Source organism: Vipera berus, assembly GCF_964194415.1.
Source record: "Vipera berus genome assembly, chromosome: 1".
Taxonomy (NCBI): Eukaryota; Metazoa; Chordata; class Lepidosauria; order Squamata; family Viperidae; genus Vipera; species Vipera berus.
In genome coordinates, this window is record NC_138202.1 from 36,643,925 (window position 1) to 36,664,993 (window position 21,069).

General features: G+C 37.5%; 1 protein-coding gene across 2 annotated transcripts; it reads right to left on the reverse strand.

Moving 5' to 3' along the window:
• Nucleotides 1-7,500: 7,500 nt before the first annotated feature.
• Nucleotides 7,501-19,727, reverse strand: DLK1 (delta like non-canonical Notch ligand 1). Of its 2 annotated transcripts, none has more exons than XM_081313114.1 (5): nucleotides 19,429-19,727; nucleotides 16,577-16,640; nucleotides 13,607-13,737; nucleotides 11,295-11,439; nucleotides 7,501-8,933 (listed from the first exon to the last, which is right to left on the reverse strand). In XM_081313114.1, the coding sequence occupies exons 1-5, from the start codon at nucleotides 19,499-19,501 to the stop codon at nucleotides 8,219-8,221; spliced, it is 1,128 nt and encodes a 375-aa protein (XP_081169240.1). In that variant the 5' UTR covers nucleotides 19,502-19,727; the 3' UTR covers nucleotides 7,501-8,218. The 2 variants fall into 2 exon arrangements, with proteins under 2 accessions (XP_081169240.1, XP_081169241.1); XM_081313115.1 differs by lacking the exon at nucleotides 19,429-19,727 and adding an exon at nucleotides 18,963-19,078.
• Between the last annotated feature and the right edge of the window lie 1,342 nt (nucleotides 19,728-21,069).

The window sequence follows — 21,069 nt, forward strand, 5'->3', positions numbered from 1 at the left end:
TGGCAGCTCCTGAGATATTGGAACACTGCTATCATGTCCCCCCCCCCCTCATCTCTCTCTTCGTTAAACTAGACATACCCAATTCCAGCAACCGTTCCTTATATGTTTTAGCCTCCAGTCCCCTAATCATCTTTGTTGCTCTTCTCTGTACTCTTTCTAGAGTCTCAACATCGTTTTTACATCGTGGTGACCAAAACTGGATGCAGTGTTCCAAGTGTGGCCTTACCAAGGCATTGTAAATTGGTATTAACACTTCATGTGATCTTGATTCTATCCCTCTGTTAATGCAGCCTAGCACTGTGTTGGGTTTTTTGGCAGCTGCAGCACGCTGCTGGCTCATATTGAATTGATTGTCCACTAGGACTCCGAGATCCCTCTCACAGTTATTACTTTTGAGCAAGGTACACCCTATACTATACCTGTACATTTGGTTTTTCTTGCCATTGAATTTCATTTTGCTAGATAGCACCCAGTGTTCAAGTCTGTCCAGATCTTCCTGTATCTTAAGCCTGTCTTCTGGAGTGTTGGCTATTCCTGCCAGCTTGGTGTTGTCTGCAAATTTGATGAGTTCCCCATCTATCCAAATCGTTGATGAAGATGTTGAAGAGCACTGGGCCCAGAACAGAGCCCTGGGGCACCCCACTACACACTTCCCTCCATGTAGATGTGGTTCCATTGAGGACCACATGCTGAGTATGGCCGGTCAGCCAGCTATGAATCCATCTGATGGTGATGCTGTCTAACCCACATTTTTCTATCTTATCGAGTAGTAGGTTGTGATATACTTTATCAAATGCCTTACTGAAGTCCATGTAAATTATATCCACAGCATTCCTCTGATCCACTAATTTTGTCACTTGGTCAAAGAATGCAATAAGATTTGTCTGGCATGGTCTGTTTTTGACAAACCCATGTTGGCTTTTAGGAATGACTTTGTTTGCCTCTAGGTGCTCGCTGATTCATTGTTTGACTATCTTTTAACTGTGTCACAATGTACATGATCCCAACACTGGCCTGCACTGGACACTAAGTGACTATAAAGTAACCAATTACAATATTCACTAAATGTTCTAATTAAATCAAACTGTTTATGATGAACTCATTTTTCCTCTTATAAGCATAAGTTTGGTTCAAAGAATTACTTTTCAAGGGTCTAATTTTACATTTAGGATGTTTGCAAATTTTAAAAAGGATTGAACAAAGCTTTTTATTTATGTGATTTTACATTTTCCTAAAAAAGTTATTATCTTCATATGATTTTTATATTGTTGTTTTTAATGATCAATACATTTGTGTGTGTGTGTGTGTGTCATTTAGAATGTATCCAGTTCAGATGTTCAAGGGCAAGGTCCCATGTTGAAAGAAGTTTTTATACAAGTATAAAATTATGGGATGCAATTATTAGGTCAAGGGTTTTTTAATTTGGATTTCATGATTTTAAAATCTTTTACTCCATATAAAATTATTAGCAGCTTTTATTATAGAAAACTGTATCTTTTTTCTACTTCTATGTTTACATAAAGCTTGATCTCTTACTCTTATGTAAAGTGTGGTGGGGCATTTCCTAGTTCAGGAATTGTATGTAATGTCCGGATTGCTCCCCATTAGAAGGCTTCAAATAAGTTCTAACCCATCCCCTGTCTCTGCATTGCTGAAATGAGGACTTTTTTCCACAGGCACCGACATGTCCGGAGTCTTATGCAGGAAAACTTTTCATCCACAGGCGTTCAAAAGGTGTTCAGAAATGCTGAATGGGTAAATGTCTGCAATAGAATTAGTATATTTATGTGATGTCAACAGAAGTAGGGTTTATCTGGAGCATGAGCGCTTAGGCTTTTTCAATTCTTAAATATGGATTATTCTAGAATGTAATTTCATTATGGCTTATGAGGATATAAACACTAGAAAGGCAAGATGCAGATTTATACAAATAAAATATACTTGAAATGAAAAAAAATGTGTTGGCTCCAGATTTGTTCAGCTTTTCTTATTAATTTTTGATTTTCATGTCTTCATGTCACGTATATAAATATTTGTGTACATTTCTCCTCTAGCATTTGTAATTTTGAGTAACATCTTGTCAGAAAAAGAAATACATAACATGTTGCTTCAGAATCAAGCGTCCTTCCCCAGGTTGCCTTTGATCTTCCACAATTCAAGGGCAGAACCCAGCACTAAAATGTTGCCCATTTTTGAAGGACATAAATCATCTCTTCAAGATGAATTGTTCTAGGCTCAAGCTATTGACTTCCTTCAGGGGATCATGAGAAATGCAAAGTGTTACTTTCTTCTTCCAGGAATTCATCAGCTTCTTCTTAGTAAATGTTCTTGTCTCTTCTCCCACTCCCAAAAAAAGCTGTTAATTTGTCAAACTGTAAAACATTTTCTTTAAAAGTTGGACTCCTTAAGAATTTGGCACCATAAAAAAGTTGTCTTAGATGATACTATGCACCATTTAAAAATACATTTTAGTTACAGATGTTGTTTAGTTTTCTATGATGAACATTAATTTTAAAAAGACACAGAGAGAAGAGCTTTCAATAGAAGGCTCACTGAAAGTTTTCCATGTTTCATTTCTGCCACCTAGTGGGCACTAATAACCAATTTTAAAAAATTAGGATTAACAAAGAATATATCAAAGCTGCAGAACCAGAAATGTTAGAAAAAAATAGTTCTTTTCTCTATATCTTCAGTTACTTTATGTAACTGATTTTTTATCTTTGCTAACTGATGTATTTACATCTGAAGGAGCCAGGAGACCATGCAATAAAAAAACCACCTCCTTTTATTATAAAAAGGTGGTTTTATAAACCACCTTTTCATAATCCCTTAATTTGGGGTAGAGTGGGGGCAACTGGATGGAGCTGAATGTTTACTGGCTGGATGCCCTTCCTGATGCCACACAGAGTTCCCAGCAGATATTTTTACTTTGCGTCCTAAGAGAGAAACATATGCCACTACCTAGGATTGAACTCTCAACCTTCGGAGTGGGAGGCCAGCATTTTCAATACAGTACTAGGCCACCACACCACTCATAGGTCAGCTTTACATCCTCTATAATACATTGGCTTTAGCCAATTCATTCTAGTGAAGTTAGAACCATAGGTTTGTGATTTTCTGTTGGCTTGGGAGAAAAATATATTACTGCCTTCACATATCATAATAAAAAAAATCTTTGGTTAACCAACAGGAATTAGTTCTGCTTCTTGTCATTTATAGTAGAGAAAATCATTCCATTTTCTTATCAATTATTCACAAATTTTAAGTTTTCTCAGGATGGTAATTCATAACTAATTGAACAATGGTTTATTGAATTAATTCTATTAACTGGATTTTCAAAAATAGATTAATCATAACAGATTAAAATCACACAACATATTGGTTCTGTTACACTACTGTGATGCCCAGTATGTTGTATTCAAGATGTTTGCCCTTCTTAATTTGGAAATCCCATAATGTGTTAGTTCTCAGCCTGGAGTACTTTGTCAACATTATGATCATATATGAACTTTGGGGCATCAAATCTATTCTTTCTGCATAAATTCTAATTTATCATTTTGGCATATAACATAATAACAGAGTTGAAAGGGACCTTGGAGGTCTTCCAGTCCAACCTCTCCACAAGTAGGAAACCCTGTATCGTTCCAGACAAATGGTTCTCCAATCTCTTTTTTAAAATATCCAGTGATGGGGAGTACCCACAACTTCTGAAGGCAAGATTAATTCTTCTTACTATCAGGAAATTCCCTCATTTCCATATTGGTTGTCTCCTTGATAAGTTTCCATCCATTGCTTCTTGTCTTGCCTTCTGGTGCTTTGGAGAATAGGTTGACCCCCTCTTTTTGTGGCATACAATGCAATCATATTACATTTTTAATCTGGGCAACTTTGCTATAGCTGGTGATTGAACAGAATCATCTTTCTCTGCATAATCTACATTTGTAGTTGTTTCCTTTTTTAGTTTTTGTTTTTCTAGCATTTGTTGTTAGGGCTTGTTCTCTTGCTACCTTCTTGATGGATCCATTCAGAAACCATTGCCATGTTTTGTTACTATTCACCTTGCCTTCAATTTCTTTCAGGTATTCAGCATGCAGAAGTATATATTATGATCTAAAGTATCTAATTCTACTGTGTCCAGTCAATGAAACAACTCTGTGCAGTAGTGTGTTATAGAGACAGCTCAGATATTAATGGGTTTGATTGTATTACACTATGCAGCTTTAGTTTTAAAACTTTTCTATTGTAACTTATTTTACATTTTTGGTGCTGGTTTTATTTTTCACTTGGACACTCAAAGTATCATTTTCTTCTCTAAATTGCTAGAATGTAATTTGCTCCCTATTGCCTATAAAATTTGGTTATTGCCCATGTGCTCTTTTCGGCAATAGAAAGGTAGGATCTACCTGGGCTGTTAATTTTCTAGAGGCTTGAAATACTATGCCCAAGTATTTAAAACATTTGACCTGTTCTAATTCATAGGAATCAATTGTCCACCTCTGTCTTTGTCTTTTGGTAGAAAAAAAATAAGAGCAATGATGCTAAAATATATCTTTACTGTTTAAATAAATTCAGAAAGATCTACTCCCAGTCTTACTCTAAGACTATTTTTATCATATAGTTTATGAATTAGGAACAACAGTCTTTTGTCTATGGAGGATCTGCTCTGAATGTCTCAGAGTTTTACCCTTGAGATATTGTCAAAAGCTGCCTTGAAATAAATAAAGGCCACATATAGATTCAAGTCAGAGTGGTTTGTATATCTGTCTGCCAGATGTTAAAGCATTAGGCAATGGTTGATAGAAGATCATCCTGGCTGAAACCCTGCTTGCTCAGGCTTGAGACTAATGACAACATGTTTTGAAATATATATGGGGAGGCCACACTAGGCAAGATGACAGGTGAAGCATAACATACAAGACTCACCTCTTTAGTATGTGCATGCAACACTGATGTATATACAAAGGGGGGCAGAGCTGGCATTATGACGTCACATGCACCATCTTGCTTGTTTTGACCCTTCCCCACAAATATCACTGAGGTAAAAGGATTACAAAATAAAATGATGCTTCAAGGCTTTGCCATGTTCCACCATCAGTCACTCTGGTCGTACTTTGGAAATCGCCAAGAGATTCCACGATGGGTGCTAAGAGACTAACAGTAATTTGCATCCTGTAGTTACTTGCAGTTTAGGCCCATCATCCTTACTTATACAGATGTAAATTTCTTGTTTTAACTATATATACTGTCTAAAGGAATTTCGGGAAGGTGAGGTGGCCAACTGACATCTCATATAATTCACAGCTCTGCAATATAACATACTTAATAATGTACTATTTAATAAACATTTTAATACATGTAACCTGAATACAAACTTTTGTTGGGTTAAAGATAATCAAGGGTCTTCAATTTTACACTGCATTGTCAAAATATTCCTGTCCAATGTTATATTCTAAGAGTATTTGTTTTGACAATGTGGATTGTTGGCAACTTTATTCTCTACAACCGTAGTGAAATTCTGGGCTTTAAAACACATGTAGATTGAAATACTATTTTTTTTATGTTGAACATTCTGGACATATGCAACAATGCATTGGCACTTTCCCCATTCCATGTAATTACTTCTCCAAACCATCCTGTTGAACTGGATGTCATCACTGTCAGAATTAACAACCTATTTTTTAAACATACCGAAGAAGCATACATTTTGTAAGATATGGTCAGAACTTCACATGTGCATAGACAGAACAGCTAGAGGAAAATTTTGTGTTGATTTATTTCTTCCATATTCACTACCACCCTATTCCATAACACACAGAATTTCAGGAACCAATATATGTCTATTGGAGGGGGGGAGAGAGATGATAGATGGAGGGAGGGAGGGAGGGAGGGAGGAATAGATACCGTGTTTCCCTGAAAGTAAGACCTACCCCGAAAATAAGCCCTAGCTTGAGTTTGGGGGTGGGCCTAATGCAGCGGCTTCCAACCTTTTCTATACCCTGCACCCTTAAAATGCTTTTGATATATTCTCACGCCCCTTACAAAAGTTCAAAATAATGAATTATGCATATACACTATAATTTTGAAACTTCTAAACCCAATTTTTTGCACTCCCCGGAATATTGTCTCATACCTCCAGTTGGGAACCCCTGGCCTAATATAAGCCAGATGATATAAAATTTGTCACTATTGTTGTTATTATAATTAATAATGGGGTAAATCAATTCAAGTCTATTTTTATTGCAACAAAAATAATTGCATCTGATGAAGTAGATCTTTGTTTTCAAATATGCCATCATAAAATATATTGATGTTAAAAGTGTCCTAGATTTGTTAGAGATCTCAGAATATGTAAATCTCCCTATGAATCCAGTAAGAACTATGGGCATGTAACATGTGGGATCCTGCTATATCTTGATGGCAAGTAAAAACCAACTAAGCAACTAAATTTGGGAACAATGCAACTAACAGTTCTCTTATTCCTCAAATGCATAGAGGTTAAGAGATTTAAGTAAAAATTGAAAGCCCCCATTTTATTACCTTACCTCGGCTCCGAACCAGCTAATTTGCCTTTAAAAATCCATTCTTCCTTCAGCATTGTTTCTTCATCGCATCCACGGAGGATAATCACACTGACCTATTTATCTTAGTTTTTCTTTATTTTGTCTCACTTTACCTCAGAGCTTAAGTATATGGGGATTAATTTTTTTTTACCTCAGGAACAACTTAGTGAAACACCTTGGGTGGCGAGATAGCTATGGCCTAGAACAGTGTTTCCCAACCTTGGTCACTAGAAGATGTGTGGACTTCAACTCCCAGAATTCTGCAGCCAGCAAAGCTGGCTGGGGAATTCTAGCAATTGGAAGTCCACACATCTTCAAGTAGCCAAGATTGGGAAACACTGGCCTAGAATCACCCGATCAGATATATAGTTGAGCATAGACCCAATCTCATGCATTAACCACTGGGCCATGGTTTATTGCAGGGAATATAGTGGGATAACTTTGAACATACCATATATCTTTACTCTTTTCATTACTGGACATTCCATCTTTTTATTTGGAGAGTAGTATGCTACTGAATAATCAGCTGCCAGGGAACAATAATGGAAGAGATATCAGTTTGGAATTCAGCATCTAATTAACCTGGGGTTGGCTACTGCTTGACCACTGAGGTCAACAGAATGTTGAATTGTAGAGACTGATGCTCTGATTTCTTAATCTTGACAACTTTTAAGATATGTGAACTTCAACTCCCAGAATTCCTCAGCCAACCAAGCTGACTGGGGAATTCTGGGAGTTGAAGTCTATCCATTTTAGAGTTGTCAGAGTTGAAAAACATTGCATTGATCTATCAGGGCTCTTCAAATGCTTCTAGCCATGTGGCTGAGGATATGGACTTTATTTTCTCACTGCTTCAACTGGAAAATATTTGGCCCAAATTGAAAAAAATGTATAAATTAGCATTATCAAAAGAAAACAATCACTCCTACAGTTCGATCTGTGTAGCCCTTAATATCTATTTATTCAAAATAAGCATTAGAAATTCATTTAGAAATATCACACTTGTCAAACATAGCACATAATATCACAATAGCTATCATAACTAAGAATATTGTATTACTTTTTATTTATAATAACAATAATTCAGTGGTGCATGTGCCTGTTCAGAAGCAAACCCCACAAAGTATGTTGGAACTTACTTCCAGGTATATAATATAGGATTATATACCTAAATTAAGTGTCATAGATCTGTAAACATTGGCACATAATATTCCTTCCCTCAAAGCCCTGGCATGAACTTCACAGCCCCTAAACAAGCTGCTGCTGAATTTAAAATGTTAGAGAATGGAAAAGATATTAAATGCACGAGGAGTAATCATATTATAGTTAATTAACTAAATAAACTAAAACTTAATTATTCTTTAAAAATAGGCCAGGCTCTGTGACTTCTGTTTTGCATTCCTAGCTTTCCCCTCAAGGGCTAAACATAGGCTTCAGTCCCCAATAGTTTATGTTACCCTGGTTCACAAAATAATTTAATTAGAAAACATGTTTGGGAAACAAGCATTTATCTGGTAAAAAAAGAACATCTTTCTTCTTTGTCAACTGGTTCCAAAGCCAGAATTTGTGTCACAAGTAAAAATAAAAAGGCATCTATCTCCCTGACACGAATGAAGCTTGAGGTGTCCTTGCTAAATAAAAGGATTTAGGTACACAGACTATTCATTACCTTGATTAATCTTCTCAGGAAATATTATATTCACAGAAACATTTTCGTCATCATTTGCTTTTAGAAAAAAATCCCTCTCCTTGCGCAGTAAATGGCTGTATCTGGCATTGGCTAGCCATACTTCAAATTTAGAGAAAAATATAATCCCAGTTGTACCCAAAACAACAAGACATGTAAGAAAGCTTAGGACCATGAAGCAGATCACCTGACTCTTAGTGAGCAAGGACTGCCTGTTTTCAATTGTCTCTTTTATGGTCAGTATTTCCTTCTCTTGCTGCTGAGCTGGTTTACGTTGCCCTCTCAAATGCAGGTGGTGATTCTGATTCTGTCTCTTTTTAGCCACCACATACACACTTGTGTTTCTAGTTGAAAAATTACAGGTGGCCCCAACAAAGTATGGTTTGCAAATACACATGAAGCCTCTGCCACGGTGTCCATGACATGTCCCACCATTTTTACAAGGGCTACTATCACAAGCTGGGATGCGATTACTGCACAACACACCCCCATAGCCAATAGGACAAGAGCAGTGGAAACTCTTTCCAATATCTGTGCACATGCCTCCATTTTCACATGGGTTTGGTTCACAGTCATCAATATCATGTTCACAAAACTGTCCAGTAAATCCTGGAGAGCACATGCAAGATGCGTAAGGTGCAAACCCATCATTGTCCAAACAACTTCCTCCATTTTGACAAGGTGAGCTGCAATTCCAAAGAAGAGGAAATAAAAATACATGAACAAAAGGTGATAGTTTGTAATTCATACCACTAGCAGTTCTCTATCACATTTATCCCTCCCCCCCTTTTTTTTAAAAACAAAACGCTGGCATGTATAAAATGAAATGTTTTAAGCTGGAGGCAAAAAACCACCACTGAAGGTGTTTTAGTAAAATATTTCAAACAATCCATTTCAATTGTTAATCTAGGCCCACATAGGCCACTGTTTCATTGTTGTGAAAAGGGGTACACAGCTTGACTGCCTGGGATCATAGGCAGCTCTTTCCAATTTGCTTTGGAAAGGCTTCATCCATATCTTCTTCCTGGTTGGGTGTGGAAGAGTAGATAATAGCTGTATTGCTTTTATTCTACAGTATTGCAAAGTTCATTCATTCTGAGCAGATCTTTTAAAAACACAGTAGTTCTCTTCTTCCTTTGCTCTGCTTTTGTTCCTTTTGAAGAAATTGTATCCTTCAGTCGCTGCATTCCAAGAGAATTATCATACCCTATGTCTGCTGTGTTTATTAAGTCATTTTTGCTTTTTATACTGAGAGCTCAGAATCATCTTATTTCCCATGGTCTTAATATTAGTTTATAACTAATGAAAGTCATAAATTTTCTGAGCCAATATTCTGATTTTCCTTTGTGTGCTTTCAAAAATCTCATTTCAGCAACTTCTACAGTGCACAAATCTTTATGAGTTCTTACTGCATTTCCACCACTCCTTAGTTTGTATTTAAAGTCTTCCTGATCAACATATTTCTATCAGTTCCTGCAAGGTACATCCCATTTTGTGCCAGCAATCTATCTACAAAGTTCAGACCATGATTCTGGAAACCAAATCTCTTCCACTGAAAGCAAGTCAGATAGTAAGTTACCGATAATTGAAGTTTGAAGATAATTGAAGTAACAGAGTGAGCGCCTGTTACTCGTCCCAGCTTCTGCCAACCTAGCAGTTCGAAAGCACGTAAAAATGCAAGTAGAAAAATAGGGACCACTACGGTGGGAAGGTAACAGCGTTCCGTGCGCCTTTGGCGTCTAGTCATGCCGGCCACATGACCACGGAGATGTTCTCGGACAAGCGCTGGCTCTTCGGCTTTGAAACGGAGATGAGCACCGGCCCCTAGAGTTGGAAACGACTAGCACGCATGTGCGGGGGAACCTTTACCTTTACCTTTTACCTCAAAAACCTAGGATATGATCAGTCTAGAACCAATAGGACATATTCTTGTGCTATGGCTTTTTGTAATGTTAAAAATGAATTGTGAAGAGTAAATACTAAGAACTGAAAAGTTACTGGTGTCCAACAAATATCTGTAATTCTATTAGATGAGAAAATATTTTAAATGTTTCTCTTTACTTTTATGCTTTGTGTCCTCACGCCTTTCATCTATCTCATGTTATAATTTACTATAAAAAAAGTAAAAAGAAAGAAATAGATATTGCAATTGGGGAAAAAATTACATAGTCATGCTTAAAAGTCTAGGGTTTGTATGATAAGTGTTAAGATTCTTGTCCAAAGTTGCTATTATGGAACATAGTTGAGTAGAGACTTTCAGATCAGGTTTAAAAACATCATATAAAAATGTCAGCTAACAGTTTGAAGGCTATTTTTTTCTGAAACAATGTATACATGTTCTTTATTTATATGGAAAGTTATGACAAATATTGAAAACATAGCTATTGGAATCTTTGTTGGGATTACTTCCCAATTACTTGTTCTAATACACGTAATTTTGCTGGAAAGAAATGAGAACATACAGAATCTACATACAATCTACACTGTTGTCCTCTAGTCAGCTGTGATGCTACCCACAACTTCCCAATCAAAAGGACACTCTCTGTTGTCTTTTTTTTTTTTGAACTCATGAACTAAGAAATTTAATTTTAACCATATTAATTTGTTTTATTACTAGAGAACAAACACATTTGCAGCAAAACAGTCTCCTTTAATGGCAAAAAGCCAACTCTTCTTCTTCTTCTTCTTCTTCTTCTTCTTCTTCTTCAGGTTTTTGTTTTTCTCTCTCAGTTAGACACTGAAGCCAAAAGTGAGCAGGGCTGGTGAGTGGCACACCAAAAACAAATGAATATATCAAATTTATCTAAATAATGAATTTGCTTTCTCATTTACAAGTTACAGTTTCCCCCAGTCTTCATTTTTCAAGGGTGGAGAACAGGCACAGAAATAAAAAGACACACACTGAGGGGCTGTGATCTTGAGAATTCCTTTCAACAATGGGAATTCCAGCAGCTGCCATGCCAATACATCTGGAAAGTGTCAAACTGAAGAAGATTGTTTTAGTTAACAAAGTCAAGTGTAAATCAACAAACTGGATCCATATTTACCCATTAATAATGCAGGGTCCCTTTTTCATGTGACAGTTTTTTCCCATATAGCCTTGAGCGCACAAGCAAGTGTATCCACCATTTCCAGTCTCGACACAATTCTTTGAGTAATTTGAACAAGGCTTGGAAGAACAAGGATGAACAACTATGTTAAAAAAGAGAAACATACTCTTGTTATGATCGTGGTGATCTTTCTCGCACAATAACTAATGTTTGCTTATTTACATTTAAAGAAAATATACAAAACCAGAAATATTCTGAATAGCTCTTTAGAATCTGAACTAAATATCTTATTTATATGGCATGATTTATGTGGCACTCCAATAATAAGACTGGATAGCTTATATACATAAAATGACAAAACAACAGAATGTTAAAATCATTAAATGAATAATCATCCTGGTCCCTTGTAGTGCAATCCTGAAATTCACTAGTATCTAAACATCAAAAACTTTATAATGATCAACACTTTGAATTGTACTTGGAAACTTATAGGTACCCAGTGGAGTGGCCAAAAAAAACAGTGTTACTTTGCTGAATTGTTTTTTTTTTTTGGCCTCTCAGCAATTTGCTCCCAATTAAAGTTCCTCCAAATAGTCTTCAAAGACAATGTAAGATGCTGATAGTTCAGCCACAAGGGAATGAAGGCATGAGTGACTCATCTAGCACAGCAGCCAAAATTGGGCACAATCTCTGCTGGATACAGCTTCCAGGAGGATCCATATATCCAAAAGTATCCGTAGACAGAGTTTTTTTTGGAGGTGGGAGAAAGGACAAGTGAGAAAATGTGTCTCACGACTTCAAGTCCTTCCTTTGCATATTTTCATGTAACATTGCAGAACAAATTTGGAAAAATAGAGCCTATATCATAATATCACAAACCATAGAACACGCGAATGGATCCCTTTGTTCCCAGATCATAGACCTCCTCTTTTAGGGATACCACAGAGATCCACAGCCAAAGTTGGAGTCAGGTGCTTTTTGAGTGAACAGTCATTTCCCCGTGCTGTGTGAACTTGTTTGACAGCTTCCAGACACTGGGTTAGGGCAACCACTACATATTCGGCTTGGCCCAGGGTAGAGATGTACAGTATAATTGGAAATTGTCAGCCTACTGATGATTTCTGATTCTGGACTGATATATGATCTCTTCTAATGATTTTATTAAGATACTAAATAAGGGAGAGGACCAAGCCCTGAGTTTTGCATATTGTACTGGCCAAGATCTTGATTTCTCTTCTCCATCACTACTGACTTCAACTGCTTCATTAGGAAGGAAAATAACCTCTAATAAAATATTATTTCTAGTAGGATCAAAATAACTGCTATTCGTTAATCTAGATCGGGGTAGGCAACCTTGGCTCTGTTATGACTCTTGGACTTCAACACCCATGCTCAGGAATTCTGGGAGTTGAAGTCCACAAGTCATAAAAGAGCCAAGGTTGCCTACCCCTGATCTAGATCCTATTGCAGATCACCCTTAAGTACTATAAAACAGATTTTGCCCCACACCAAATCCTGAAGCTGGAGTGATGAGGATTCAAACATGCCACTTCTTCCAAGATCCTCTGCAACTGAGACTTGATCACTTTTTGAAGATGAAACATAAGTTGTGCTACATTGCCAGATATGGGGGGGCACTTCAGAGGGGGATATGTCACCATCTCCTTCAAGATACCTGATATTACCTTCTCCTTCATAGAGGCATTCCTAATCCAGCTTGCCAGCCTCTTCTTTGGCAGGTCAAAAAAGCTACAAAGGGCAGGGTCCTGTCCATAAGTCTCAGAGCTCATAAAACAGAAGACTGCTTTTCTTCAGTATTCATAAAATCAAATGGATCGGAGATGATCTTGTGGACATACTTCATCAAGCCCTCAGTAAGTATGAGCAATTTAATCTTTGACTCTTTCTAAACTAAAGTTAGCAAGAACTGAAGCCAGGTGCTTATACATGTAGGTTACATACATTGTCTACAACTTCTTGCTAGTAACTCTGCAAGAAAATAACCAAGTTCAAAGAGTACCAAGAACCTGCCATTTTATCTTCTTTTTATTATTATAGTGCCATTCTGTTTTTTTTTAATGGATATGTTTTATATGGTATCTTTTAATATGGTATTTTTTTCTATGTAAACACCAAGAGTTGTTGCAGCATAGCACTATGTTAAATAAAGAATAGAGTAGAATAGAGTAGAGTAGAGTAGAGTAGAGTAGAGTAGAGTAGAGTAGAGTAGAATATCTGCAACACCAGATGGAGCTCCAACTGTTTTCATCAGAATTTTCATTCAACAGAAAAGGAAATTATCTCCAAACCTGTGTCACAGTGGCTACCAATCCATCCTTCTTCACACATGCATTGGCCTGGTTTGACACATGTCCCGTGCAAACAGCCAGGGAAAGGAACACACTGATCACAGAGGGGGCCTTGCCAACCAGATCGACATCTAACAAAAACATAATATGAGATAGCAAATCAAGCTAAGATCTTTTTGCAAATAGAATTAAGAAGCTAGATACTATATACTTTAGATAAAATTATGATAATAAGATTCCTTATTCTGATTGTTATGGAAATAGGATTCCTTATTCTGATTAAAAGCAACTACAGAATACTGATGTGGTCTTCTTATTGAAAATTCCATGATAATCACCTCATTAATACACTTTTCATCACAAAGACAACCCACAGTTTTCTGCATCTCCCACAGTTACCCAAGATTTTGATGCTGAAATCTGCTGGCAAGTAGCAGTTTTATGATTTTCCATTTTTTTTAAAAAATAAACATTAAAATAGAGTCCAGTGCTCTGAACACATCTATTTCAGTTAAAGCTTCCCAATAACTGAAGTGGGGAAAAAAGATTTGTCAGTGAACTTAGCATTGTCATTGTATCCTGGGCATTATTTCAGTATATATGAAAAATAGTTTATAAATGCATCAAATATACATGATTCTAACAAACAACACCAATGGCAGAATATGTGAATTATGCATAATCACATTAATGAACCATGTATTAGCACATTATTGCCACTAGCACAAAATTCCAATTATTATATAATACTACAATATAGCAGCTAATGATTTTATGCCACCTATTTGTGTGAATGGACATGTATGAAAAAAGGAGTGTGGGAAATTTACTCACAGCTGGACAAAAAAGCAGAAATGTAACTCAGAAAAACGTCAACTTAATGAACCATGTTATAAATTCATATCAGATTGAAGACTTCAAAGAAGACACCACAAGCTAAGTTTCCAAAGAAATAGATGACTCCCAAAAGAACTGAATGAGGCTAAGTCACTAGGATAGAAAAGTGTCATCAAGAGTGAGAAAAGTGCCAAGAAAAATTAGCCAAGCTTTTAATGGACTGGTCCATTAAAGTACTGCTTTATAAAACCTTAGTAAGAACACACCTGGAATACTGCATCCAGTTTTGGTCACCACATCACAAAAAAGATGTTGAGACTTTAGAAGTGCAGAGAAGAGCAACTAGAATGATTAAAGGCCTAGAGACTAAAACATATGAAGAACAGTTGCAGGAAATGGATATGGCTAGTCTAGAGAAAAGAAGGATTGGAGTGACATGATAGCAATATTCCACTGCAACAAAGAAGAGGGGGTCAATTTATTTTCCAAAGCACCAGAGGGCAGGACAAGAAACAATGGATGGAAAATGATCAAGTAGAGAAACAACCTGGAATTAAGGAGAAACTTCCTAATACAGCTTGCCATCAGAAGTGTGGGTGCTTAATCACTGGAGATTTTTAAGAAGAGACTTGACAGCCACTTGTCTGAAATGGTATAGGATCTCCTGCTTCAGCAGAGGGCTGGACTAGAAGACCTTCCAGCTCTGTTCTGGATTGAATATTGGTCAAACCTTTTTGGAAACTATGAAAATGCATAAGAATCATATTCTTTGGGAACCATCAAACTCAATGTATGCCTATGTAGTTTCCTGCCTTGATTCTTTTGGAACTCAAATTTGGACTGTCCAGGAAGACTTTGAGTTGAGAAGCTATGCATTGATGTGTGAATGGAGTTTTTAAGTCCAAAAGTGAATAAGAAAAACTGTAAATTGGCATTTGTTTCTATATATCTATTATTGTTGAACAACATCCAAATAGTCCAAGGAGACTTCCTTTTCATACACATCATAATGCATTGAAGAGGCCTCTCATTCCTCTGGAGCAAATTTCAGAGGAAATCTTTGATCCGCCCATTCTTTTTGTTCTGCTGATTTGACAAGCCTTTATTTTTTGAATGGTTGTTATTGTATATTTTTTTTATTTTAAATGATTGCTAAAAGTTTAAGTCAAATATGAAAAATATTCTGATTAAAATATTTGGTACTGAATTGCATTTTACATAAATGATTCTTAAATAAAATGTAAAGCAGCAATATCCCAAAGATGCTTTTTTCACAAGGCAAATGGACTTGCTTGTTTTTCTTTGAAGACATTTCTCTTCTCATCCATTTTCATTCTCATCGCTTCTTCAGCTCTGACTGGATGGTGGAAAATGGAAAGATTTATACTCCTTGCAGACAGCTGTTCACTTGCATTCTTTTAGTGAGTTGTTAATGCTATCTGGAGGCTTATCTGTGTCCTCAGGGTCACCTGAGAGGTGCAAATATGTGTGAAACCTTCTTGGAACTGTTGGACTGTATTGTAGACTGGAGATAGAAGATGTCGGATCCCTCCCCATCTTGAGAGAGGGCTGTTCAATTTTGACATAGATGGCCTCTTTGACCCCTCTTTCAAACCAGCGGTCCTCTCTGTCCAAAATGTGAACTTTGCTGTCTTCAAAAGAGTGGCTTTTGCCTTTTAAATGCAGATGGACTGCTGAATCTGATCCTGATGGGTTTGTTCTCCTATGTTGTGTCATACATTTATAAAGTTGTTTTGTTTCCCCAATGTACAGAACTGCACATGGCTCACTGCATACAGTCCTTTCAATGGTTCCAAGAAGGCTCCACACACATTTGCACCACTCAGGTGAACCTGAGGACACAGATGCAAATTAATAGCTGTCTGCAAGGAGTATAACTCTTTCCATTCCCCACCATCCAGTCAGAGCTGAAGAAGCTTCTTGGATGAGAAGTGAAACATCTTCAAAGAAAAACAAGAAAGTCCATTTGCCTCATGAAAAAAAGCATGTTCGGGATAACTATGACCTGGATGACTGAGAATCTCCACAGATATAAAGCAGCAATAGTGCTTAATTAAAATAATATGTGTCTCTTGTTTTTTTTTCCCTCTGGCAAAATGTCAATTAACTTACCTGCATTCATTGGAAACCTCACAAAATCCATTCACTGGATGACAACCACGTTTGCAATCAGTGCCTAAAAAAAGCAATTGCTATGTTACATTTTAGAAATTCTTACAAACCTGTCTATAATGACTTTAGATTAGTAAACGTAATGACACAGTATATTAGCAATACACTCTAGACATTCTGGGACTTTAGGCAAAGTCATATTCTGGTGCCCTGTATGGTTTGGCTCATCTCCTGATTTTGTTAGGAATGTTTTAAAAAGTGCCCTGTTCTTTCTTTCTTTCTTTCTCTTTCTTTCTTTCTTTCTTTCTTTCTTTCTTTCTTTCTTTCTTTCTTTCTTTCTTTCTTTCTTTCTTTCTTTCTTTCTTTCTTCACATTTTTGAGCTTTACAGTTTCAGTTTTCAGCCCAGGATGACTTTTTTTTCTTTTCTAAGACTTTTTCATCCTAAGTAAATAATTTAAATTACATAAGCACTCATTGTTGTCATCCGACAACAATTCTGCCAAATTTTATTTCCTGGTGAATGGGCATGCAATTTCACAGAATACACAGCTACTGCTTTTTGCTTTTTTATTGTGTTTTTCAGAGGGGGTTTTTTTTGATACCCTTAAAATTTGGCACCCCAGGACAGTGCCTATTCAGCCTTAGCAATACAGTGTTTCACTGAAAAATGTAGACATAATTTAAAAACCTGTAGTCACTTTGTATTTCTTGAAAATTGGATGTGAATACACTTTCTTATGGAACCAGTACAACTGTTGGGAGAAGCAATGGGAGGGAGGGAGGAGGAAATTATATTGAATGGCATAGATTCTGACCAATTGCACTTCATACTGCTACAATCTGTTTCAAGTCTTCCTATTAGACTTGTATAGCAGAGTATAAACTTTTCAGCTTTGAACATGAATCTACCATTTAAAGTTGCATTAAATATACCTTGTGGGATGAATCTCAGTCACTTCACACCCGAATTCTTGTTTATATGCTTTCAGTAGAAGCTACAATATGGAAATAATACTCTGTGGGTTTCAGAATTACTAACCCCCAAATGATTTGGCTTTCAATTTAATCCACAACACCAATATTAAATAAATCCAACATTTGATATTAAGTAATTGAGAAAAACAAAAAATAAGCATAAGAATTAAAAGTTAATTATATTGCCACAATAGTAGAATATAATCCCTAGAACAATTTAGTTCACTCAAAACAGGGTGAGAGAAGCAATCCTGCATCTGTCCTTATGAACAGGCCTCAATGAACTTCAGAGGATAAAGTAATATATAATTTTAATTGACCTTGAATCTTATTGCACTCAATGGGACTTTGAAAAAAATTACACAAGATTTAGCTATTTGATATTGCTACAGCATATCTTACTGTGTGATTGTAAGCAATAGCTAAAACTAGAATGTCAACTAACATTAGTGCATAGGACATATAATTGATTCAAAGGATGAGACCTATAAAGACCTAGGATAACATGATCTGATCTGACATGATAGACTGGGTGCCATGACTGCAGGATTCTATGATTTTACCTTGTATTCACATGTGATTTTGTGCAAGATGTATTACAGAATTGAACATGCCCCAATTTTTGTCAGCTTTGTCAAAATATCTACAAATCAAAACATACATTATGTTGCAATCCTGCTGATGGCTTTAATTCATTTGGAATCTAGCTGGACTAAGGAGCATATAAATTATAATAAATTAATGATAATTGTGATGAGTAGTCCATAAAAGTTCCATTCCCATTGATTTCATGGGAAAAGTTAACTGCAGGGTGATAACACTGAAATACATGATGCTTAAACAAGCTAGACTTAATGTGCAAAATTTCAGTCTATAAGATGTAAAACATAACACATGTTTTACATAACATAATTCAAAGAAAAATTATGTCTGGGAATTTTAACTTCTCACTGATGATGTCCATTATAAGAGATGAAAAGCGGAAATGACTGAAGCTCAGATATGCTGGAAAAAAATACACTTCAGTGTAATAAAAGATGTGGGCATTTCTGGTTCTAATTTAAAATGAAACTAAATGCCACAGAAAGTTTGTCATATCTTTGCAGCTGGGACTCAGTGCATTAATTAATGTTATCTGAACACATTACATTCCTAACTCCTTTTCAGCTCCTAAAAAGGTTGAAAAATAAGCAAAAAATATTATTATCCAAGACAAGCTTATTGTTGATGTCTAAAATTGTTATCCTATAACAAAACCTTCAAAGGAAATAAACAGTTTAAATATAGTGATATAAGTACACACACACACACACATACACACACACACATACAAATATACATATATACATATGTACATACACACACATACACACACACCACACAGAGTGAGATTCCCACTGAAGTACCAACCCATGTTTCTAGAACAGCCACCTAGTTGTAGATAATAAGGGTTATAAAGTCGAGAGCATCGGACTGAGGACAGGTGAGTTAGCCATCCCGTTCCACCACCCCGACCTTTCACAAACCCGAGGGACGCATTCAACAAAAATCTGAAGAAGAGCAAAACTCTCAAAAACACATTTCCTTGAAAAGTACGTTCCAAAGCAAAGAGCCCCAGGCGCATATCCAAAAGAAAGTGGTCAGCCCGGTTTTTATGAAGAGTTTTGGAAACGTCACGTGAAATCAGCGGGGCTTACTTCCGAGGGAGCAAGGTTTAAACCGTCCACAAACCCATCGCGGCTCTGAAGCCCTCCAGCCGCTAATCCTCGTACAGTACGGCGAGCTAGCGCCCACTCGCCCAGCACACATCCTACACAGTACCCCGCAGACGCTAAGACTGGAGCGCGCTTCAATCAGCCCGGGACTCTCTTCTTACCTTGGGCCAGCGGCAGACAGACGACCAGCGGCCAGAAAAAGCAGCCCAGGTATTTGGCGGTGTGGGAATCCATCGCCAAACGTGCCCGGCGACGGGGCTCATGCCCCACTCCAACTGCCTACGAGGGAAAAGAAGACGGAGTCCGCCGCCTTGGCTGCACGCGGGAGGGGTATTCCCTCCGCCCAGGAAGTGCCCCGGTTGCCTTCTCCTAAAAGCGAGATTTCATGGAGAGGGTTGTTTTTTTTTTTTTGTATGTTTGGTCATTTATTTTCCTCTTTTTTTTCCAGGAAGGAAAGGGAGGGGAACTTTCTGCCGCAGGAGGAGGAGGAGGAGGAGGAAGAGGAGAGATGATTCTCGCTGCGAGAAATCCAGGCTCCACCTAATCTGGGGCGAAGCTCTTCTCTCCTGACCTAGGAAAGGGGCCAATACGTTCTCACGTTCGCGCTCCCACCTTGTTAAGTGTCTGCCTGGGAGGGAAAAAAACAGCAACAGGCGTAGGCGTAGGAATAGCAAAGAGGCTGAGACGGGGGAGGGAGGTAATACAGTACAAAAAAAAAAAGCGGTCACGATTGCACTTCAGTTAGTTGGGTCTTTTCGCTGCCATCCTGACGTGTATGTACTCCTCCCCGGTTCCACTTATTGCCCAATAGTCCACATCCCACCCATCTTCCCTGCGGCGAGTGAAGGAAAGCCTCGATGTGAGATGAATTTAACTCCTCCCCCACCCTCTCAAAACAGGCTTTGTCCCTAGAAGTGAAGCAGTCAAGATTTCCAGAGAAGACGCCTTGGCTGCTCAGACCGCGCATCGGCGTTAAGAAGCAGCGGATCGCGCAAGCAGGACGCGTGGCGATTCTTTTCCTTATTGGTGGCATGGTTGTTCCGCTAGATTCCGGACCATTTCCTGGAGAGAGATTGAATTTAGCTAATAGCACTTGCTTGATTCCCAACACCAGTTAAACGCTTTCTATCTTATTCCAGTCGCGTTGAGAGCTTGTGGGGCAGCTTCCTTTGGAAGTCATCTGCAAAGATGTAATGGAAAGATAAATGGAAAAAGGCTTTCCACAGATTTGTACAATAATAAACATAGAATCATAGGACTGAAAGGGACCTCAGAGATCTTTTAGTGACTAGAAGATCCTGCTCAAGGAAGGAGACGTTATACCATCCTGGTCAAATGGTTGTCCAGTCTTTTTTAAAACCTCCAGTGAACTTGTTGCCCACCTTATATCTCTCTTGACAAGTTTGATTTTCAGATTCCACTGGTGTTTTTTTTTTGTCTGAGGGTTATTTAAGGTTTGATATATTAGGGGAAACCCTTGAAGACCTGGCTCCCTTCAGTCCAAGAAGCAAAGCCATTGGGTAGAGATCATGATGGTTCTAGTCCAGCATCGAGAAAGCCACAAAGTACCACTCTGCATAGCCGTATGTCCTTCTTCAGCCTAACACTAGATGATTTTGTGGAAGATCCATAACCTTTCAGTTGCTTGCAAATGATAAGGTTCATTAAGAAGATGCACAACTCTTCATTTTTCAAAATGTGTTTTATTTCTCAGTTCTCCATAGGACTTTAGGAGAAAATGAATCTTGATTGTTTCAAAGTTGCAGCCCATCTGCAGTTTCTTATACAGTCTATGAAAAGTC

Bases quoted from the DNA above. Each gene is read 5' to 3' on its own strand.
- DLK1 (XM_081313114.1), bottom strand. From the start codon at position 19,501: ATGGATTCCCACACCGCCAAATACCTGGGCTGCTTTTTCTGGCCGCTG. The intron at 11,440-13,606 runs GTTTGGAGATAA...TTTTTAACATAG, and splicing joins TGGTAGCCACTGTGACACAG to TTGTTCATCCTTGTTCTTCC. The intron at 8,934-11,294 runs GTAAATATGGAT...TTGGAATTGCAG, and splicing joins GGACCCTGCATTATTAATGG to CTCACCTTGTCAAAATGGAG.